This window comes from Rhinolophus sinicus, chromosome X (genome assembly GCF_036562045.2).
Source record: "Rhinolophus sinicus isolate RSC01 chromosome X, ASM3656204v1, whole genome shotgun sequence".
NCBI classification, from domain to species: Eukaryota; Metazoa; Chordata; class Mammalia; order Chiroptera; family Rhinolophidae; genus Rhinolophus; species Rhinolophus sinicus.
The window spans coordinates 38,654,698-38,679,315 of NC_133768.1; the positions used below are offsets into that span (position 1 = coordinate 38,654,698).

The following is a 24,618-nucleotide window of genomic DNA, read 5'->3' on the forward strand; positions in this document are numbered from 1 at the left end:
TCTCACAGACCGACATACTGCTCTTAGAACAGATGCTGGAAGTTGCCCTTTTTTTTTTTGGAATGTTTTAAACCGTGCTTCCCCAAAACTAAGCCCTAGCCAGACCATCAGCTCTAATGCATCTTTTGGAGCAAAGCTTAATGTAAGACCTGGTATTATATTATATTATTATATCCATTCTTATATTAAAGCAAGACTGGGTCGTATGTTAATTTTTGCTCCAAAAGACGCAGTAGAGCTGGTGGTCCGGCTAGGGCTTATTTTCAGGGAAACAGGGAATTACTAAATCCTAGATATGAGCTTGTTTGGCCTTTTTGGCCTCTTTCTCCTAAAAGTGGAGGATACTCTGTGGCTGTACCAGAAAGCAGACATCGACCCTGGTGAGAAGAATGCTAACCACTCTCCCTTTTCCTCGTGTCTCCAGGCCTGTTACGGCATCCTCAAGGTCCCAGAAGGCAGTTGGCTGTGTCGCTCCTGTGTCCTGGGCATCTATCCACAGTGTCTATTATGTCCAAAGAAAGGTGGGGCCATGAAGACCACCAAGACGGGAACTAAATGGGCTCATGTCAGTTGTGCCCTGTGGATTCCGGAGGTAAGAACTCATCCAGGCCTGTGAGGCCTCTTGCTCGAGAGTACTCCCATTTCCCACAATATTCAGACCGCCTCAGGCTTCATAGAGATGCTTCATGCCTGCCCATGTTTCTGAGGTGATAATGCTTCTCCGTGAGCTCCCTCACGTCCTTCTTGTATAAAAGTGATCATGTAAGCCCATGCTGATTCATTTATAGGTGGTACTGCCAGCAGTACTGGATAAATTTGTAGGACAGCAGAGGCACAAAAGACCAGGAAATGAGCAGCAGGATTTTTTTAAAATATTTATTAAATTTAGTGGGGTGACATTGGTTAGTAGAATTACTATATAGGTTTCAAGTGTATAAATCTATAATATATTATCTAACTTTTGCATTGTGTGTTCACTACCCAAAGTCAAATCTCCTTCCATCACATATATTTGACCCCCTTTACCCTCATCTACAACCCTCTCCCCCCTTATTCTCTGGTAACCACTAAACTGTTGTCCGCGTCTATGAGTTTCTGTTTGTTCGTCTTGTTCCTTTGTTGCTTTCAGTTTTATATCCCACATAGGAGTGAAGTCATATGGTTCTCACCTTTTTCTGTGTGACTTATTTCACTTAGCATGATAGTCTCAAGATCCATCCATGTTATTGCAAATGGCAGTATTTCATCTTTTCTCATGGCAGAGTAGTATTCCATTGTGTATATATACCACATCTTCTTTAATCGTCTATCGAAGGATACTTCGGTTGTTTCCATGTCTTGACCACCGAGCAAAAGATTTTTTAAGGTAACATTTACCTTAAAATACCAAATCTTAAGTGTAGGGGGTTCATGCATTTTCACACGTGTGTATCTGTAACCACAACCCACACCAAGACATGGAACTCTATGGAGAGATCCCTCATACCCACTTTCCGGTCCCTCTTTGGGTCCCTATTACCCAAGAGTGATTTCTATCAGTATACATTAGTTTTGTCTGTTTTTGAACTTCATATAAATAGAATCATACTTTTTGCACTTTTTTCTGTCTGGCTAGCACTCTGTGTTGTAGTGTGTATCAACATTCATTCCTTTCTATTGCTGGGTAGTGTTCCATTGTATGGATATACCGTGATTTATTTATCCATTCTCCTTTGATGGACATTTGAGTTGTTTCCAGTTTGAGGCTATTACAAATAAAGTGAGCAACAGCTCTTTCCCCCCACCCCCCTGTGATGGTTGCCCTTTGATTTTTGAAGCTCTTTCCAGAGCTTGGTTGGATTCAACATTTGTTTAAGAGCTTCTTTATACAAAACTCCATCCATTATTATTTAATCTGGTTCTTCAGTTTCTGGTATTTCTTGATGGGCTGTGTGCACACTAAGTTGATTAAAAAGGGCTTCCAGACAGTACTTCTCCTTACTTCTTATGGCTGCCCTTTTTTTTTTAAACTATTTGGACATCCCACTCACATCCTCTTTCCCCAGCCCCTATCCAAGCCAGCAAATTTGTTAGGCAGTTTAACTGTAGGACAAGAGAGACTACAGAATTCAGTTCACGGGGGAGCTGATGACAATATATCAGTAATTCACTCTCCTTTAACATTTCCCTGGCTTTATTCTTGTTAATGTCAGTTCCAGGGGAGTTATACAATAATCAAGCGCACAGAGTTAAACTGAAAGTTCTAGATACATACTGTGGTATTCTTATGGATATAGAGGTCAGTATTTTTAAAAATACTTGAGAAGTGGTTTCTTTTTCTTACTAAGAACAGTCAGCTTATAGATATGTGAAATGAGCTTTCAGGTTTCCGGCCTGAGAGTGACTACTTTCCAGCAGCAAATCCCTTGCTAAGAGAGCCGGCTCCCTCAGCATATAAGAGTCTGGAATATGACTCAGGAAGAGTTCTTTAAAAGTAAAAGAAGCTTTCACACCTCTTGACCTTCTCTTACGGTTTCTAGTACCTGGTTTCCAGTACCCTTTGGGCTGGTTTCTTGATGTGGGCAGAACTTGTGCTAGTTTAACCATCCTTATTCAACAGACCTTCACTTTTTAGAGTTGTGTCTCTCTGAGAAATTCATGTACATATTTGTATTAAAGAAAAAGAGGAAAGAAAAAGAAAACACTTTTTACTAGAATTTACTTGACCCCTTATTTTCATGTGGAAAAGAATTTTCCATCTTTTTTAAAAACATCCTTTTCCTTTCAGCACTCTCCCAAAGACTTAATTTCTCTTTGAAGCCACTTTGGCTGAGAGAGCAGATGAGTAAGCTGATGATACATATGTGATTTTTAAGGACTTTGGTTTACAAATGTTGTCATCCCCATCCTTTCTACTTCCTTGCTGCAATCTCTTCATTGCACAAATTGCTGCTACTTTCCAACAATATCATGCTTCTTTGTAGACTGAACTGAAAGGCTTGTCGCTGCCTCTGTTTCTCATCCTTCATTGATTAAATGAAAAAAACAAGGCATGTGGCACCATCTGTAACATAATAGGTGCTAGATTTTGTGAATTTTAATTTCTTTCCTTAGTAGCTTTCTTTTTTTAAAATTAAAGTTTATTGGGGTGACAATTGTTAGTAAAGTTACATAGATTTCAGGTGTACAATTCTGTAACACATCATCTACAAATCCCATTGTGTGTTCACCACCCAGAGTCAGTTCTCCTTCCATCACCATATATTTGATCCCCTCCTTAGTAGCTTTCTTTGATTCCTAAGTAAAGTGTAGATGTCTTTGATTCATTAAGGTAACCACACCTAGTCTCCACTCCAGCCCTCTCATCCTATATATGAATCGTTATATTACTGGAAATGATTGAAGTCTTGAGCAGTGGCCAGAGACAAGTTTTATTTCTCCTTAGTCCCATCGTAACCTTAAGAGCCATGGCTCACCTCATTGTTGTGATGTTCTGAGCTTCATGTAGCATCATTCATGGTTTGTAGAAGGGATTTCAGGAATGCCATGGGGCCTCGCCTTATGCTACTGTTTTCTTCATAGGTCAGCATTGGTTGTCCCGAGAGGATGGAACCAATCACAAAGATATCCCACATCCCACCCAGTCGGTGGGCCTTAGTCTGTAACTTGTGCAAGTTGAAGACAGGAGCTTGCATTCAGGTAAGTCCCCATGAGAAGTGGTAGAGTGGGCTAACACCAAATTAGCCAGACTCGCCCGCCCAGTGAGAGCATTCTGTTAACTGAAAGGTTACTCAGGAGGCCCGCCACTCACTCCCAGGGCTCTACCATTGTACAGACCATTTCTGGAACCCTTTTTTTTTTGGATATTGTCTCTGAACCCTTCAGCTTAGTCTTTTCAGTATCCATAGCGGTAGTTAATTTCCATCCTTGGTTGTCAGAGTTGATGAACTAGGTGAATTCTGAAGTACCTGGCTCAGGTGACCAGGGAGACTGCACCACTGAGCCCCACAGCACACCTGCTACCTAAGGCCACGCTACTAAGACCGGGACACATAGCAGCTCCACCTTACATAGAAACAAACAGGGAGGCAGCCAAAATGGGGAGACAGAGAAACATGTCCCAAATGAAAGAACAGAACAAAACTCCAGGGGGAAAAAAAAACGAAATGGAGACAAGCATGATCTCAGGGAGAACTTCAACATAGAGATAGGAAACATAAAAATGGAGATAGAAAACAAAGAACCAAGCAGAAATGAAGAATACAATAACAGAAATAAAGAAGACATTACAGGCTCCAGGGTACAACGTGAGGTGCCTCCCTGGTTACACAAATCACAGGTGACTGTATCCAGTACCTGCAGCTGGAGAAGAACAAGCACCAATTTCATCCAGCAAGGCTAATCCCTATGACCAGGGATCTGACCTTTAGCTAATTGTAATGTTATTATAATGTCATTTGGATCCTTTTATAGTTCATAAGCATGATGATTGGGTTCCACACTCCTGTGTGAGATATGCCTCCCGCAAACCTTGTTACAACACATGAAATGAAAACATATGCCCACACAATAACTTGTACACAAATGTTCATAGTAACATTATTTCATAAAAGCCAAAAAGTGTAAATAATCCAAATGACTATCAACTAATGAATGGATAAACAAATGTGGTATAGCCATACAATAGAATATTATTTGGCTATATTTTAAAAAGAATGAAATTCTAATACTTGTTACAACACGAACCTTGAAAACATGCTAAGTGAAAGAAGCCAGACGCAAGCAGCCACATATTGTATGGTTCCACTTACATGAAATGCCCAGACTAGACCTATCTATAGAGAGAGAAAGTAGATTAGTGGTTGGGCGGGGCTGGGGTTGGGAACAGGGAGCGACTGTACATAGGCATGAGATTTCTTTTGGGAGGGGTTGAAAATGTACTGGAATGCATATGGACATGTTTATACAACTCTATAAAATATACTAAAGACCACAGAAGTATATACTTAAAATTGGTGAGTTTATGGTATGTAAATTATATCTCAATAAAGCTGTTTTTTAATAGGCATAATAGTACCTCCCCTATCACCTTAACTGGTTACAGTAGAAATAAATGAGATGTATACAGAGGCATTTTGTGTAATAAAATGTTTTGGGGAGAAAGTTAAATAGCTTTTTAATTGGCACCAAAACTTAGTTGGCATTTCTCCTTTACCACTGAAATATATAGACCTCCAGCTATAAATATCATAGAATGACTTTTTTTTTTTTGAAACTAGATGACTTTTATGGCAGAGTTTCCTAAGGACATTCCAGTTTTCATCTAAATACCCAATTCATATTCATGTATTTTGTTTTAGGTAATTTATATTTATGTTTCTATTAGGTTGCTGCAAAAGTAATTGCGGTTTTTGCAATTATTTTTCACCTTTTAAACCACAATTACTTTTGCACCAACCTAATACATTCTATAAATTTGAACTGAGAGAGATGATTTGTCTTTAGCTTCCCATTAGTAATAGTTTTATGTCACACATTCATTCTCTTAAACAGCAAACAATCTTTTTGCTTTCTTTTCCGATATTTGTATCAGTTATTAAATAGCAAAAGAGCACTATGCCCAACACTTTTAATCTTCTGCTAAAGAATGCCTTTTGCGTCTTGTTTTTTAAATGACTGGCTAGTTTCTTAGCCAAGTGATGACAAAAGATACCCAGATAAAAATACATTTGGGGCTTTTATCACGGTCATTTTCATGAGGCTTTTCAAATACATGGAAGTTTTAAGGATACAGATGTCAGTGTAATATAACAAACTTTTCCAACAGAGCTTTCCAGAGCTGGGGTGGGCTTTTGTGGGAGTGCTAGAGTAATTAGTAAATGGCTAGATGACCACTTAATTGAAAAGTGGAAAGCGTGGGAGGTGGGGGGGGCGGTGAAGGTAGAAAATCAGGTCTTTTAGAGGAAGTACAAGCAATAATAAATGTGATGCTTGATAAGATGATCTTAGAATTCCATCCCTGGGATTTTTTATCCTGTGAAGTTAATTTAAATGGAATCTGCCCCACTAAAGCTTTGATGGTTGTCAGGATTCTCTTAGGTGTTGAATTTCTCAATCTATTATAAGGAGACCTGTCAGGGTTTGCATTTCTTCAGTCTTTATTCATATCCAAGGTCATTCTCTATATTTAGTTATCAAAAACTCAACACATAGGTGATTGAGCATTTTGCCCTCCAGATGCAGGCATCCAAAAGAGTTGAAACTTGGCTTTAACCATGGGCATTCCCACTACATCCTTTGAAACAAATCCTCCATTGCTTTCCCTCCTGCCTCTGCATAAGCATAAATACACCCAAGCATTTTAAATCTTTGGAAGGAAAGCTATAGCAGTATAACCATAACAAATGGTAACTGAGACTAAGTGAAGCATAGGAAAGAAGTACAGCAGTCATGGGCCAGATTCTCCCTGGTCTGTGTTGAATCTTTGAATGGCAAAATATAGTTAATTTCAGATTATCTATAACCATACTGTCCAATAGAACTTTATGCAGTGATGGAAGTCTGTGCTGTCCAGTATGGTGGGAATATGACTAATGTGACTGAGAAATTGAATTTTTCATTGTGTGTAATTTTAATTAATTTAAATAGCTGCTTGTGGCTGGTTGGCTACCATGTCAGAGAGCACAGCTCTATAAGAACAATTTCAAGAAGTTAGATTACTTAGATATTGGAGTTCCCATGGCATTTTTAGAACTAGTAGATGCTCTGGCAATAATACTGACTTGTTTTTTTCCTGTAATGTGTTCAGAAGAATTTCTTGAGCACCTGCTTGTTCAATAGTTGTTGGCAATGCATGACAAATGACACAGCTGCTCTCTTTAAGAACGATGGCCAGGGATTTGACATTTGTTATTCTGTAGGTACAGTGTGAGAAGTACCACTATAGAAGCACATAATAAGGTAATATGGGAGACACAGAATAGGGACAGCATGACTCTTTACAGAGGTCAAGGACGAATTCTCAGACAAACTTAGTGCTTGAGCTGAAACCTTAAAGGAGAGTTTGGAGCTTTTGGGGGGTTTTTGCCTTTGTTTTGCTGTTTTCTATAAGAACAGATTGCCTGGGTGACTTGTAAAGCCTCTGTCATGGTCAATTCAGGACCAGCTTTATCCCTGTCTTTCCTTTGCTTCCTGAGTTCTCATTTTAGGCCCAGGTATATAGGGCTTCCCCTTCTCCCCAGCCCCGCTGCCTTAACACATCTTTTGTCTTCCTTCAGTGCTCAGTGAAAAGCTGCATCACTGCCTTCCATGTCACTTGTGCGTTTGAGCACAGCCTAGAAATGAAGACCATCCTAGATGAAGGGGATGAAGTGAAGTTCAAGTCATACTGCCTCAAGCACAGCCAGAACAGGCAGAAACCTGGGGAGGCCGAGTACCCCCTACATAGGGCTGCAGAGCAGAGCCAGGCCAAAAGTGAGAAGATCAGCCTGCGGGCACAGAAGCTTCGGGAGCTGGAGGAGGAGTTCTATACCCTGGTCAGTGTGGAAGATGTGGCCGCAGAGCTGGGGCTGCCCACACTAATGGTGGACTTTATCTACAATTACTGGAAACTAAAGCGGAAAAGTAACTTCAATAAGCCGTTACTGCCTCCGAAGGAGGAGGCAGAAAATGGCCTAGTGCAGCCAAAAGAGGAGAGTATTCACACTCGCATGAGAATGTTTATGCATCTTCGGCAAGACCTAGAGCGGGTAAGGAGACCAGCTGTGACGAGTGTGTAAATCTCAGTCTGCATAGAAATGGAGGTCCCACTTCCAGTTGTTTTCTTTAAGCGTCAGCTCATTTACAGTGTGGGCTTCTGTGTCCTTGCTTATCTTCTCATTTCATCATGGCCCCAGATACTGGGCTCTGTTTCAATTTTGTCAGGGAATGGAGAAGCCTCACTTATATGCTCCATGAACCGTAAATCTGAAATAAATTCTCCTTTGGTTTATTTTTTATTCACTGTTGAGCCTAAATTAGATCAGTTGTATTTTACTGACACACTTATGAGGCTGCGAGCTGAAGAAAGAATGAATTTTGTTCAGGAAAGACCTAGTTCAGAGTTTCTCAAACTCGGCACTATTGACAGTGGTGCTGGATGGTTCTTTGTTGTCAGGGCCTGTCCTTTGTTGTGTCCTTGGTAAGATGCTTAGCAGCACCCTTGCTCTCTACCCACTAGTGGCCAGCAGCAAACCTGCCTCCCCACTGTGCCCAGATACCAGTTGTGACAACCAAAATATTTCCAGATTACCAAATGCCCTGGGGGTCAAAATCGTCCTTGGTTGAGAGCCTCTGCACCAGATAATTCCATTTAACTCATGATACATATGATATGAATAAAGTACCAGTTTAGTAGATACCGTATATACATAGTATCTACTAAATTCTGTACGGTAAATGCAGGGCCTAACTTATACCCCTGTAGTACCAATTTAGTAGATACTATATATACATTGTATTGTATATATGCAATTTAGTAGATACTATGGATATGTAGTATCTACTAAATTGGTACTACAGGGGTATAAGTTAGGCCCTGTGTTTACCCTACAGAATTTTATTATCAAGTATAATTACAGAGATGGCTTATTTGTTTGTTTTTCTCTGCTGCCAGAATTTGGAAGGGAACATAGATTTGGCTCACTTTTTACAATTTAACTCACATATATATAGCACTTACTGTGCAGCGACACTGTTGTAAGCATTTTTTATATAAATTTTATTGGGGTGTTGTAAGCATTTTTTTATAAATACTGACTCATTTAATCCTAACATGCCTATGAAGTAAGTGCTATTATTATCCCTACTTACAGATGAATAAACTAGGACACTGAAAGGTTGAATAATTTGTCCAGATGGGGAATAGGACAGAGTGAGGATTTCCCCCTTGTGAATGAGTTGAAAGAGTGAGCAGTAAACTTTATCTATAACTGTTGGAAACTGAAACTTTACCCTGCTGGTCCAGCACTCATTAGAAAATTGTACTGGATCCAGCATTACCATTGTTTACTCAGGGAAGGCTGAAATGTTAAATTATCATTCAGTCTTCCCAGCCTGGCTGTGCAGATAACTGGCAAGCCCAGGACACTGCAGGGAGAGTAGGTTTTAGGAGGTGGCTTTGGAGCCTTTTATTTATGCTGCTGAGTGATATGGGAACCACAATCCCACAAATGACCAATGCTGCGTGAATTCATGTGGAGTGGCTGTCGTTGTACAGCCTTTAGGTTCATTCTTCTCTCCTCACCACTCCCCGTCCCACCCGACTTTAGTTGTCTAAATTTTAGCTAAACAATTTTGTCAGATTAGCTCAACATGACAAAAATCTCTGTTTGCTGGGGTTTGGGCTTTCAGGTCCGAAATTTGTGCTACATGATAGGCCGGCGAGAAAAGCTGAAGCTGTCACACAACAAACTACAGGAACAGATCTTCGGTTTGCAAGTCCAGCTTCTTAACCAGGAAATGGCTGCAGGTAACCTATATATCAAAGATGGTCTAGAAAATACCAGGGATGCCAAAAAAATGTATACAAGTCAACACTTTGGTCAGCGTTGCTCAAGCAGTAGCTCGCCATAATCAGAAGTGTCTGGACGCTGATGGTAACCACTTTGAGCACCTCTTGTAGTTGTAGAAGTCAAACGTGACTTGTATTCATCTTTTGTTATCGGTATATATTGAGCATTACAATTTTAATACAGTTTCCTTTCTTAAAATGTATACATTTTTTGGCACCCTCTGTATATAGATTCTATTTTAACAAGTTAAATGTTATGTCAATTATTTCACTTAAAAATCTTTTAAAATTCTTGTCAAATATCTCATTTGCTCTAGTCCAACCATGATACAGTGTGACCCATTCCACTGTCAACTCATGAGACAAGAAATCCCAGGGTGGGTTTGGGGGAGTTGCAGGTCTAGGGCAGATAATATAGGTCCCAGACAGATTGGGGCCATTAGTTGGAGCCATGAAATTGTTCTATAATCATTAGATTCATTTATAAATCAAGAAGATAGTATCTAATCCTAGTTTCCAAAAAACATTTCATTCCAGGGTTAGCCATCTTAACAATAATCTGTTAAAATAAATCCTTAACCAGAAGTTAGGAGATCTGGGTTCTTGTCTCTTCATTTATTCACTAATATTTGTTGAGCACCTACTATGGGCTAAGAATTGAGCTAGAAGATAAGATAGAGCAGTCAGTGAGACACAATCCCTGCCTGCAAGGTACACTGCCTTGCAGGGACAGGTGAGAGAGACAGGTGAGCATAATTAGAGTGCCCTGAGCATGGAGAACGTGGCTGGAATGGTGACAGTTATATTCAGTAACATGTGTAACCTCCCTATGCCTCATTTAACATAGAGGTTGGTGGCAGAGCTTGGGCAACAAGGGGTCTCTGTGCTATTGGCTTCTCGGTGGGAGTTGGCCCCACAACTGCTTGTGGCGTCAGTAGATGGCAGCCCCTGGGAGAGAAGGGGGCTGTGAGTGTTCCACATGGACCGTTGGGGAATAAACGGTGCCCATTGGGGCACCTAATAGTTGTCCTCTCTGTATGTCATTTTTGTGAGGCTACATTAAGGTAATAATGGGCAACGGCCAAGGCCATATGCAAGGAGGAAGTGTTTGGTAGCGCTCTGTTAATTTCAGAGCACTCAAAATACTAGAGAGAGGACCTGTTCTAAATATGAATATAGGGTGAAATAGCCAGTTAACCGACAGCCAGCACTTCCCAGGCCAAACCCATAGCAGGCCATTGGCAGGGATGTCAGTCCTTTCCTCCCGGCCTTGCCACTACAAAACCTGCCCCACACCTCCATGACGGTCATTCATAGTGGGGAGATGTTTTTCAGTTAAGGACATAAAATACTCAGGAACCACCCACTACCACTTCTACTAGTGTCAGGTTAAAACCCATCTATGCGCCTCACCCACCAAAGCCAGTGCTGTGTTCCTGAAGGTTTGTATTTGACTTGCTTTAGGATGGCCAGGAAAGACGAGGGTGGAATCTGAAATGTCTGTGTTTAAGGCGCATCCTAAGTGCTGTCCAGTACCCACCATGTGCGAGCATGCACACGCGCACACACAGACCCTATGTGTGTATCATTGCTGGTGACATTCTTTTCATAAATGGAAGGGGCAGAGGTGGGGGTATAGGAGGCAGCACACTAGTCTTTGTGATCATTTTACAGACTGGGAGAGCAGAAGGAGTGAGGTCGGGAGTCACAGAGCAAACACTGGCATTGCTGAGTTTCCCCCGCCCCAACCTCTAGTTCAGCTCGTTCTAGCTGCTATACTGTGATGTACTCGCAGAGAGTGTTTGTTAGCCATTTGGAAGAGTGGGTATGTGAACTCACTCTGCCGTGAGTACGTGTGCCATTGTTTAAATCAGTTGTTAAAATGAATCTTTCTTTTTGATCTCAGGACTTCCTTTGTCAAGTGCACTAGAAAACTCATTGTTTTACCCACCACCAAGAATTACCTTAAAGTTAAAAATGCCCAGATCGGCCCCAGAAGACTGCCGAAACAGCTCCACAGAGCCTGATCACGGACCCCTCTCTCCTGACAGCAACTCCCCTGTTCAAAATATAAGGAGCACGCAAGTGCCTCAGGAATCACTAGAAATGAGAATGAAATCATACCCAAGGTATCCATTAGAGAGCAACAGTAACCGTTTGCTGGCCAGTCTCGGCCTTTCTATTAGTGAAGCAAAGGATCCCAGTCCTGCTTGGAGACCTCCATCTCCGGAGTTCTATCATGGGCAGTCACAGGGAAAGCCTCTGGTCCTTCCGGCTGCCCTTCATGGGCAGTCTTCCATTGGGAATGGGAAAAATCAGCCTAACTCCAAGGTTGCCAAGTCCAATGGCCTGGAGGACAGCTGGTCTGGGGATATTACCCAAAAAGATAGCTCGAGTGAGATGTTCTGTGGCCATGAGTCTATGCTCAGCTCCCACTTGGCCAGTCAGGGCAGCTTTAGAAAATCTGCTGTGGAACACTTCAGCAGGTCCTTTAAGGCCACCAACAGGTGGATGAGGAGCACAGAGGGCCTCCCGTGCTGTGGGAAGCCAACCAAGAATAGTAACCCCAAGGAGCAGCTCTGGGGCAAGCAGCTTGTCAGGCGGTCTGCAGGGAGAGCTCCATATCAGGAAAACGATGGGTATTGCCCAGATTTGGAGCTCAGTGATTCAGAAGTAGAAAGTGATGGGAGTAAAGAGAAAGTCAAGGTTAGGAGAGAGAGCTCAGACAGGGAAAATCCTCCCCACGACTCTAGACGGGATTGCCACAGTAAAAGCAAGACATATCCCCTTTCCCACAGTTCAATGCAAAGGTGATCAACAACGTCCAAGAATAACTCCATCTGCCTTTGCCATATATATTGTGGAAAACCCATACACTAAAAAGATTCTGGCATATGTTGGGAGAAATTGTAATGAAAAAAATAAAGTGTTTCCACAGTAAATTGGCTTGCAGTTTCTGAACCAGTTTCAAGTCTAGTTTTCACAAGCACATTATAAGAATTGCAGATTGTCCAAAAGTCTCTTTTTGCCAGAGACTATTGAGAACAGCTGGGCCCAGAGTATTAGTTCAGTAAATACTTTGGGGCAGCTTTGCTGTTATATTAACACATTGATGCGCATATGTGTTAAGAATCCTTGTATTGTTCATGGATTTGCGAGAGACATGATTACCAGACACTAATACTACTTATCTTTTGAAGCTACAGCATGTGACTCCCAGAGCGCCTATCTATAGGAAGTTTCTAACTCCACTGGTATCTGGAAACCCTCCTCAGGGAAAGACCAGGGGCCAACATCTCAGATACTGTCAGACTCAACTACCCTCTTCCTTCGCTCTACGCAAGGTAGAGTTCCTTTCAGAGGATCTTAATTTACCAAGTCAATACTCCTAATGCTTATAAGTGTCCAGTGCCTGTTCCTAGACTTGCTTGTTGGGGACGCACTTGTAACTATTTCACCCAGCTAACAAGCATAAAAAGCTAACTTGTGGATAGTGTTTACAAAAGTACGAAAGTACTACTTCCAAGGGAAATGCTCTGATTCTCCCAGTGGAGGCGTTTGTGAAGGATCCCAGAGCCTTTCCCAAAGTGAGACCATTTCTGGGGGATTTGTACCAGGTCAGGGTTTTTGTGTTATTGTTTTCAAATAAGTTTGACTTAAATAAGTTTGGCTGACAGTTTTTGTATACCTGCTTTAATGTTTATAAAATTTTTATTGAGGTATAATTAAAATATAATAAAATGCACAGAGGTTAAGTATTCTTACCTGCTTTAATTTTGAAACATATTTTTATTGTCAAACAGAATTTGAAAGCATGTGTTTAACACATGGATGTAATTTAGCTTTGTACCAACTTTGAATCCGAAGTAATTTCCCAAACAAAAAGCTGGAACCATTTTTCAGAAGTTGTTTCTACCCTGTTCCCAAACTATCTGCCTTGATTGATTTCTGGGAGGAAGAGAATGATTATGTTTGGTGGGGGGTGGGATAAAACATGTCTGCTTCCCATGTAAAGAAGGGGGAACTGTTACAGTTTTTAAAATGTGAAGCCAACTATAATTCTCTGCTCTCTTTTCTTAGCCTTAATATTCTCTTTCTTCTAGTTTGGGAAACTGTAGTGGAAATATTAAGACAAAAGTGGCCATTGTCAATTTTTTTTGAGTTGCTTAGTGGTAGAACAGCCCAGCTACAATAGGCGCCGGTCAGTAAAGGCAGCGGCGCTTCTCTCCATCAATAAGGAAACAGCAGTTTCCTCTCCCCGCTTTTGTAGCCTTGTTAACGGCTTTCTTTGCTTTTGTTTTTGCCTCCTTTTCTGGAGACTTCTGTATTTTGCCTCTCCTTTGGTCACACCTTCAGCATGTTTCTTTTAACACCTGTGTACATGTGTGAACATGCCCTAACATGTGGAAGGTGTCCTGTATTTTGTTTGAATGGAAAAAGCTGTGGATTATCCAAAGGAGGAATAGAATTTCTCCTATTTATACACCAGGTTTCTGTGCATTTTTTTTTCTGGAGTTCTCCTGGGGTTAGATACTAATTGGACACTTTCATGGCGATGAAGTGATAATGGAGCTGTGTTATAAACTCCTTGTGTTAGAGGCCAGTACAGTAGCCCATGTCCCTTCATGCTTTTCAATTCTGAGTGAGTGGGAGGAAAAGTGAACATTGAAAAAGTGCTTTAGCCAAATTCCATATGTAATGCCATTGGGATAGTATTGACTAAAATAATTTCAGTCAGGGAAACATAGTTGTAATATTTTTACAGGATTTTCCTAGGTAAATGAAGGAGCCTTCAGTTGTGTACATTTCAATTGCCCCAAAATGTATTTGCTACATTTTGCTGTTGTTGGAAGTATTACCTCTTAACCTTCTTTGTTAATTTTTTTCATTTTGTCTTATATAGTCCAGTTTTCCAAGGTAAACTCAGTCTTTTTTCAAATGTCACGTTTTTACCAATACTTTTTCATTAAATTATGAAAACTGCTAACTACTGTCAGTGTGGTAATGTTTTATTTTGGCATATGGGTTTTAGGAAAAGCTTACATATGTGCCTTTTGTATTTTAAAAAAATCTTACTCAAAAAAATGAAAATAAAAAGTCTTGTTAATTAAACAAAAAGAGATGGTGGGGGAAAGGAAGGGGGGGGGGAATTCAGTGTTTAGAAGCACAAATTCATGATTCATGTCAATCCCAGGGCCCAAAGAGAACTCTGGGGACTTGGACTCAGCCAGAAAGCATGAGTCCATTGGTCTGATAAGACAAAACCTTAGTGTTATCCAAAAAAATCACCAGGGAAATGGATCCTATCTATAGTCACAAAGTTTGGGAGGCTTAGATCAGGCGTCACTTAACTACATATCTTTACAGTATTCATTCTGTTTGGAGTCATGTGAGTATATTAATGTTATACGAGTTATGTAGTATCGTGGGGGAACTCTGAGGCCTTTATAAACATTTTCATTATGTTTGAGAAATGTACTTGCTAAAAGTCACTGGGTAAATCAGTAGTGAAGATAAAGGATAAGGTTGTTTCTCTCCCCCTTCTTCCCTCCCTCCCTCCCCCTCCTGTTAATGGATAGCTGTTTTGATTCAGTAAATTGTTAGGTAAAATGTTGGAGAACTGTAACTACAAATATACCTTATTACAGCCAGCAAGAGCTTTGGGTTTATAGTAATGTCTGTATTTCCAATGGGAGATGAACCTTAGTCTTTGCGTTGAGAAAACTTTTACACTCAGAGAATAAACCATAGGATGCACAGTCCTGGGGGATTTTCCCCTTAAGGACTCAGCATTGTTTTCCCTCAACAACTCAGCATTGTTTTAAAAAAAGGAAGAACAGGACAAAATAGAGTCACTTTTGCTAAGCCACATCACCAAACCAAAACTTAAGAACTAACCTAATTGCAGTTTCAGCCTCTCCCAGGAGTGGAATTTTCAACCAATCAGATTGCAATTCCCTGGTCAACACTGGGGAGGTAATCTGCCTGATAAAGGTGTTTTTGCCTGAAACTACCCACTCTTTTAACTGCTTAGTCCCCTTCCTTCTGCCTATGAAAACCTTCCATATTGTATTACTCATCAGCCTGCCCTTCTAGTTGCTAGATGGGATGCTACCCGATCCATGAATTGCTTAATGAAGCCATTAGATCTTCAAATTTACTGGTTGAATTTTGTTCTTTACAGCGTGCTTGCTGACCCTTAAGAATCGAAGGAAAACACCTGATAGGAATAAAACCTTACCACTGAATAACTCATGCAATATTTTTTTTAAATGTATCTTATTTGTAACAAATGTTTATTAGATTTTCACAGCCTTAATTCAACTATTTTCAAGTTTTATGGAAAGCAGCCATTGTGTATTGATTATTTTAAAAATAGCTTATAGTTAAATAAAGGCCTACCCCGAGGCTGTCAGTCTTCCGCAGGGAACTCTAACACTCAATTCAGCACAGTTAAAGAAGGCTTCTGTGAATACAGTTAATTTTGATTCATGGATTGGGACAAACTCATGACCTGAAGCCAAGAGGATAATTGTCCTTGAAATGAGTCAAGTAGGGGAGGCTCGATCCCCAGACTGGTGTCCCCTGTTCTTTCCAGTCACTGATGAGTTAAATACATTAATCGTCTTGATAAACTCTCAGAGCATCCATCATTTCTCAACTTGTGAAGGGGGTGTTGGATGTGCACATTCCAGCCTCAAGGCCTGCACACCCCAAGTTTTAAGTTTCCTTTCCCTGTTCTCACTACTCCTGCTCCACCTCCTCAATTTCATTTATTTTTACTGAATATCAGGTTATAAACAAGCTAGAAAGGTGGAATTGGACTGATTAAGCTATACTCATTACAGCAAGTTATCAGAATTTGGAAACCACTTGCAGAAGCGCCTTTTCATCAACATTACTTTCTAAAGTGTCGCCATGATGTAATGAAGCTGCTTCCATAAATCACACATGGAAATGGGTCTCATTTTATAGTCATTTTTCATATGGTTGATAAAAACAACTTCATGCTAAGAATTGATGACACTTTGAAAATTGTAATCTCATTGTACTAATCACCTCAGCCTCAAAAAAGAAAGATACTTCAGGTTGGGTGGTTATTGGTTTTCAATCTTTCAACTGCTTAGGGAAGCAAACATTGCATACTTATTCCTGCTTCAGATAAGCCTTGTGCATGTACCAGGGTTCTGGTAACAGACTTTTCTTTTTATCCTAACTTTGCCTCTTCAACTTTCCAAGACAGGCTCTCTGGTTAATTCTACCATTCTGTGGCCATGGGGTAAAACCAACGATGGTTCACAAGGCTGGTTTTGGCTATTTGCAGTACTGTGGCCATTCATCAGTCTTTTCAGTCGTATTTTCCCACAGGGGTAACAATAAACAGGGTCAAACAGGACTGTCTGCATCTTTGGGACAGATGTCCTTGTCCCCCAGTCCTCATAGGTGAACTGAGAACTACACTGGCAAAGATGAGGCTAAAGATCAGTTTCAAGACAGTTTGTTTGGGACCAGCCAACACTTCAATTAATGAAGATGGCAGTATTCATTGAGCCCTTTCTCTGTCCCAGGCCCTTTGCTAATTAAGCCTTCTACATAAACTACCTTGTATTTAGTTCTTATGCCAACAATATAAAGATGATACAATTAGCTCCATTTGACACATATGAAAACTGAGGCCAAATGGTTAAAAAGCAGTTGCTAAAGGCCCCACAGCTAGTGTACAGCAAGATCAGGGCAAAAATCTGTGAAGTTGCCTCTACAGCTCATACTCTTGGCCACTTTGCTTGACTCCAGTGCCCCAAGCCCCTTCTCTAAGTGTTCCTACTCAGCTTCTCCCTGAAAAAAGCAACCTGACTTGAGGTTTAATCATATGAGTTCTGTACCACTTGAGCCTTGCCATCCTGGACAGAGATGACTGCACCAGAATTAGCCATCTGACACACAGGCAGTCTAGAGGCTCACGTCCGAAGAGCAAGATAATTCACACAAATCTGGACAGGACAGGCTTCGTGGTAGAGCTAGGACCTGGTGGACTTGCCACCTCTATGGCTCGTCTAACCTGTAAGCTAAATAATGGCCCGTCAAAGAGGTCCACATCCTCATCCCTGGAACCTGTGACTGTTATCTTGTGTGATAAAAGGGACTTTGCAGATGTGAGGACCCGAGATGGGGAAGTTACCCTTGATCAGCCCGGTGGCCCAACCAATATCACAAGAGGGAGGCAGGAGGATTAATATCGGTAGTAATAGGAGATATGACAGTGGCAGCAAGAGGTTGGAGTGACGCTAAGAGGGGCATGAATGAGCCAAGGAATGCAGGTGGCCTCTAGAAACAAAAAGTCAAGAAAACGAATTTTCCTCTAAAGTCTCCAGAGGGAACCCAGCCCTGCCTGCCCCGTGATTTTAGACTTCTGACGTCCAGAACTGTAGGGAATTAAATGTGTGTTGTTTTAAGCCACTAAATTTGTGGTAATCTGTTACAGTAGTAATAGGAAACTCATATACAAGACATAGAGAAAGTGTTTCTTACCCTTTCAGAGGAGCATTCCTCCTTCCCAAAGGGCCCACCTGGGCTACCACTGACCACTCTAGGTTGGTCCTCTGCTTTTCTCTCTTCATTGAAACACTTTATTAAAATGGAAAATAGGTGTTTTTTCAATCAATAAAATCTTCCCCTGTATAAATTAGATTTCTATTTCCTGCCCTTCACATTTTTTCTAAGGTAGCCTTTGTTACTCAGGTGACCTTGGGTAATCCTGTATGGTCCTGCTTGATTGACTGTGGCTGGACCTGGCACCGCCTGAGGAGTTGCCATAGGTTTGGATATGCCCGTTTGGGTAAAAATATCCTAGGGAAGTGGAAATAATTCTCTTTGAGTGTTACTCCATGGGGAGAGGTGAGGCTCATTATGAGGAATGATGCTCTAATTATCAGAGTGTCCTACAAGGAAGTGGGCAGCTTGGAGAATTCTTGAAGATCCCAGGCACCTGAGCAGAGCTTGGGGATTAAAGAATGCAATTTATGCTACTTATGAAAAAACCTACTTTTAAATATAAAGACAAAGTTTAATAGGATGGAACAATCCTATGCTAACACCAAAAGAAAGCTGGAGTAGCTATATAAATATACAAGGGCCAATTCATCAAGAGGACATAAAAATCCTAAATGTTTATGCACCTAATAAAGCTTCAAAATACATTAAGAAACTTGTTGAGGTCATCACTTTGTGAGTTATGTAAATATCTGATCACTATGTTCCATATGCCTGAAACTAATAAAAAAATAATGCAGCTTCCTGGGCAAAACAATAATAATACATTAAGGAAAAAATTCTAGAACTGCAAGGAGAAATGAACAAATCCACAGTTACAGCTTATGTCTATAATTAACAGAACAAGTACACAGAAAATCAGTAAGGACATAGGAGATTTGAACAAAACTATCAACCACCTAGATTTAAATTGACATTTACCACTCCATCCCCCAACAGCAGAATGCACATCGTTTTCAAATGCAAATGGAACATTTACCAAGATAGATATTCTGGGCCATTAAACAAGTATTAATAAATGTAAGAGAATTCAAGTTAAAGTATGTGCTCTGACCACAATGGAGTGAAATTAGAAATCAATAACAAACATCTGTAGAAAATCCAATTATTGGAAACTAAACACACTTCTAACACGAGTCAAAGAACTCAAAATGGAAATCAGAAAATATTTTAAATTGAATGAAAAAAAACAATTTGTGGGATGGTGCTAAAGCAGCACCTTAGGGAAATTCTATAGCACTAAATGCCTATATTAGAAAAGAAGGGTTTCATTCAAATCAATGACCTCACCTTCCCCCTTAAGAAATTCTAAAAAGAAGAGGAAATGAAATCCAAAGTAAGTAGAAGAAAGGAAATTATAAAGGTCAGAGATGAAATCAGTGAAGTAGGGAAGAGAAATTCATTGGAACCAAAAGCTAGGTCTTGGAGGAGATAAATAAAATTGATGAAACATCTAGTGAGACTAATCAGGAAAAAGAAAAGGTAAATTTACCAGTATTAAAAATGAGAAAAATTTTCATTGCTACAGATTCTACAAGTATTAAAAAGATAAGGGAAGGGCGGCCGGATGGCTCAGCTGGTTAGAGCACGAGCTCTCAACGACAAGGTTGCCGGTTCAACTCCCACATGGGATGGTGAGCTGTGCCTGCTGCAACTAAGATTGAAAACCGCAACTGGATTTGGAGCTGAGCTGCACCCTCCACAACTAGATTGAAAGAACAACAACTTGGAGCTGATGGGCCTGGAGAAAACACACTGTTCCCCAATATTCCCCAATAAAAAAGTTTTTCAAAAAATAGTTTGTTACTTCATATGGCTGGATAGCCTCCAACATGAGTTTAAAAAAAAAAAGAAGGGAATATTGTAAACAACCTTATGCCAGTAAATTTAACAATAAAGGTGAAATGGATAAATTCTCTGAGACAAATTATTAAAGCACATTCAAGAAGAAATAGATAACCTGAAAAGCTCTTCATTATTAAATAAATTGAATCTGCAGTTAAAAACTTGTGAAGAAAACTCCAGCCCCAAATCACTTCACTAGTAGATTTTAACAAACATTTAAGTAACAAATAATATCAAAACTTCGAACAAATTGAACAGGAGAGAATAGTTCTCAACTCATTCTATGAGACCAGCATTACCCTGATAACCAAACTAGGCAAAGACCTGATAAGGAAAGAAAAATAGACCAATATCCTTCATCAAAGGCAAAAGTTCTTAAAACTAGCAAATTGAATCCCAACAATGGATCAAAAGGAGAATACATCCTGATGCCTTAGCTCGGGCTGCTATAACAAAAAACTATAGACAGGGTAGCTTAAACAACAGAAATGTATTTCTCACAGTCTGAAAGCTGGAAAGTCCAAGCTCACGGTGCCGGCAGATTCCATGTCTAATAGGGGCTCACTTTCTAGCTAAGTAGACAACCACCTTGCTGTGCTCACATGGCCCTTCCTAGGTGTGTACTTGAAAGAGATCTCATTCTCTCTTCCTGTTATAAGGGCACTATTCCCACCCTTGTGGCCTAATTGAAACCTAATTACCTCCCTGAGGCCTCACCCCTGAATACCATCATAATGGGGGCTAGGGCTTCAATGTATGAATTTTGGGAGGGACATAAACATTCACTCCATAACAAATACCAAGTGAGATCCCAGAAATGCAAGGTTGATTTAACATTCAAAAACACTCAGTGTAACTCACCATATTTCAATAAATACATAAAAAAAACATTTGACAAAATTCAATATCCATTGCTGATAATGCTCAGCAAACTTAAAACTTACCAATAAAGGACATCTATGAAAAACCTATAACTAAGATATTTAGTGGTGAAAGACAGTGCTTTCCCCCTAAGATCAGGAATAAGACAAGAATGTCTGTATTCCCTACTTCTCTTGAACATTGTACTGGAATTTCTAGAGAGTGCAATAAGCAAGAAAAAGAAATGAAGGCATCCTGATTAGAAATGAAGAAATACAACTTGCTTTATTCTCAGATCACATGATTGTCTATGTAGAAAATCAGATGAAATCTACAAAAAAACTACCAGAACGAATAAGTGAGTCTAGCAAGGCTGCAGGATAAAAGGTAAATTTACAAAAATCTGTTGTATTTTATATACAGGCAAATAACAATCAGAAATTGAAATTTAAAAAAAAAATTACCATTTATGATAGCACCAAAAAATTGTAAAATTCTTAGGTATAAATCTGCCAAAAGATATGAAAGACCTGTACAATGACATCTACAAAACATTGCTGAGAGAAATGGAAGAAGACCTAATTAAGTAGAGAAATATACGATGTTCATGGATCAGAAGACTCAACATTATTAAGACGTCAATTGTACCCAAATTGGTCTATAGACTCAATGCAATTCCAATCAAAATCATACCAAGTTTGGGTTTTTTCGGGGGAAGGGGTTGGGGGATTGACAAGCCAATTTTAAAATTCATATGAAAGTGCAAAGGACCTAGGGTAGGCAAAAACACTTAGAATGAGAAGAATGGAGTTAGAAGACTGATACTACCCTATTTCAAGACTTATTAGAAAGCTATAGTCAGTAATCAAAACTGTGGTATTGATATAAAGATAGATATATAGATCAATAGAAGAGAATGAACTCAGAAGTGGACTCACACATATATGGGCAACTGATTTTCAACAAAGGTATACTCCATTTAATGAAAAGGGGATTGTCTTTAACAATCGTCTTCCCAAAAAGTGTGGTGGAACAATTGGATACCTGTATGTTAGAAACTTCAATCCATACCTCACACCGTATATAAAATTTTAAAAAATGGATCAAAGGCCTAAATTTAAAACCTAAAGCTATAAAGCTTCTAGACAAAAACAAAGGAGAAAACCTTTAGGACCTTGGTTAGGCAAAGGTTTTTTAGATATAACACCAAAAGCACTTTCCATTAAAGAACATATCAATACTTGTAAATAGCTCGTCATCAAAATTAAAAACTGCTACTTTTTGACAGACACTGTTAAGAAGAAGAAAAGAGAAGTCGCAGAATGGGAGAAAAGATTTACCAATCATTTATCTGATAAAGGACTGGTATCCTGAATATGTCAAGACTCAAAACTTAATAACAAGAAAATAACTAAAAATGAGCAAACAGTCTCAACAGACACTTTGGTGAAGACATACGAATAGCAAATACTCAATGAAAAGATGCTCAACACCATTAGTCATTAGGGAAATACAAATTAAAACTACAATGAGACCCCACTACACACCTATTAGAATGGCTAAAATTAAAAAGACCACACCAAGTGATAGTGAAGACGTCTAGAATTGGAACTCATATACACAGGTGGTGGGAATATAAAATGGCTCGACCACATTGGAAAAGTGTGGAAACTTCTTACTAAGTTAAACATACACCTAACATGAGGTCCAGCCATTCTCCTACTAAATATTTACTCAAGAAAAATGAAAGCAAATGTTCACATAAACACTAGTACACAAATGTTCATAGTAGCTTTGTCTGTGATAGCCGAAACTGGAAACTCAAATGTCCATCAACGCTTGGATGGATAACAAGTTGTGTTTACATACAGTGGAATACCGCTTAGTAATAAAAAGTAAGAAACTACAAGATAGATGAATCTCAAAATAATTACGCTGAGTGAAAGGAACAGATAAAACAGAATACATACTGTATATAAAAATCTAGAAATTGAAAACTAAAGTGACAGATCCATGGTTGCCTGGGAGTTAGGAGAATGGAGGGATAATAATTGAGGCCACAAGTGCCACTTTAGTCTCTTAAACTTTGCTCTAACCATCTCCTTCCTGCCTAGAGCCTGTGCCTTTGGATGCTGGTTTCTGGCCCTTCCTCCTTCATGAATTAAAGAGAATTAGAATGTCACAGTGATTGTGAATTGAGTGTACTAAGGGGTTTTAGGACAGTGCAGATGGCAAGGAATGGGACACTGGATTGCGAGATGTAAATAATTAGGAATACTGACCTTGGATTCAGTACATTCAATAAAACACACATCTCAAGTGTAATACTGGATGATGCTTGACAGGACATACACCAACTCAAAGCTCCATCAGGATAGCCAGCAGCTCCATCACCCCCAGAAAATTCTCTTAACTCCCCTTCACGGTTAATCCCTGCCTCCCACTGCCCCGGGCAATCACCGTTCTGTTTACCTCCCTCCTTTAATTTAATATTTTCCACTTGTGGGTTATTTAGAGAACGTGTGGGTGGTGAGGTGGCAGGTCCAGGAGTACATGGAGACTCTCAATGGGCAATGTGAAGCTGAGTCAAATTAAGCCTTTCCTTTCCTCACCAAAAACGTTTTTGCAAGAGTTGGCCTCCAGCCATCAGAGTCTTCTCCACTAAGAAAAGAGGATTTATTTAACAGCTTTGTTCTTTCCTTTTTAATCTGTTTATTTGACCCGACCCTCGACCCACTCTCTCGGTTAAGCATTTTAGTAACTTTTTGTTTGAGAAACTAGCGAACCGTCCAAACTGCAAAGCCTAGGTTAACTGGTCTCTAAGCCTCGACCCCAACCCCCCATCCGGGTGGCTTTGCAGGATTCTTCCAGCTGAGATGGAGGACAGGGACAGCGTTGGGCTTACCGGCTACATCCCCCACCCCCAGCCTAAGTGTCCCCCTCACCTCCTCCCGCTCCGCTGCCTGACCTTTGAGCCACCCAGAAGTCACCAGCCCGGCCTCCCTGCCCCCTCCCCGGAAAGGTCTGGCGACAGCCGAGCAAATCCCGCTCAGACTGGTCTTCCGATCAGGGACAGCGGGAAGGACACCGACTGCCATCCGCCTACCCACGGACTCCCGCCGGAGACCAGGCGGGCTCGACCTGCAGCGTCCGAGGGCCTCGCTGTCGCCTGAGGCCGCAGCGGCGCTACCAGATAGCGGAGTGGCCCCTCGCCTGCACAGGTACCGAGCTGTAGCAGGTACCTGCCGCAACGTCCCCGCTCCCCCTCCCCCCCACCACCACCCGGCCACCCGTTTGTGACCACGAACCCCTCCCTGTCGGGCTGCGCTCTCTGGAACCCAGGCAGAAAGGGCACATTTGCCAGCCAGCCCCTGGCTTGCACAACAGAGCGAGCGTGGGGTTAAAAGTTGCTATTGCAAAAGCCTCGCGTCTGATCTTGGGCCTTATCTCAGACTGATAACATGCAGGCCTTTGGAGCCGGTGCCAATTTTTAACAGTCAATGAAGATTGCAAATGCTGGCACACTAGCAGTTGGTATTGGAGGCCGATTTGAGCTGTGTTTCTTAAAAAAAGAAAAAGTCAGTTTATTGAAGGAAATATTAAACCAAAGATTGTTTTCCTTTTCCTCCCATTATTAACTTCCTCATCTATGTGTGGGGTCACTGACTTCAAAGCAGGTAGATTGCAGAGAGAAAAGATGAAGAGCCAGGTGATTTTGGTCCTCACCAGCCTGGGTGCCCACCTCTTGGGAAAGCCTCTCTTAGGAAAGAGAGAAGGCTCTTGAAAGTTGCCTGTTTTTCCTCTCCCGCATGGGTTTCTGAGGTAATGTTTTA

At 40.6% G+C, this 24,618-nt stretch overlaps 1 protein-coding gene and 1 non-coding gene across 10 annotated transcripts in view; both read left to right on the forward strand.

The window, feature by feature from the left end:
• Window positions 1-19,992, forward strand: part of JADE3 (jade family PHD finger 3) — a 147,763-nt gene extending 127,771 nt beyond the window's left edge. For 8 of the 9 annotated variants that reach the window (XM_074324007.1, XM_074324008.1, XM_019716748.2 and 5 more), the window contains 5 exons: window positions 425-592; window positions 3,562-3,678; window positions 7,257-7,727; window positions 9,370-9,487; window positions 11,436-14,516. In XM_074324007.1, the coding sequence (XP_074180108.1) occupies window positions 425-592; window positions 3,562-3,678; window positions 7,257-7,727; window positions 9,370-9,487; window positions 11,436-12,343 (1,782 nt within the window). In that variant the 3' untranslated portion in view covers window positions 12,344-14,516. Of the gene's footprint in view, window positions 1-424; window positions 593-3,561; window positions 3,679-7,256; window positions 7,728-9,369; window positions 9,488-11,435; window positions 14,517-19,607 lie in introns of those variants that run through there. The other variant, XM_074324011.1, reaches the window with a different exon arrangement.
• On the forward strand, window positions 4,441-4,543 carry LOC141569803 (small nucleolar RNA U13). Its single transcript, XR_012493596.1, has one exon. It is a non-coding gene; the product is annotated as a small nucleolar RNA U13 (small nucleolar RNA).
• Window positions 19,993-24,618: the final 4,626 nt, after the last annotated feature.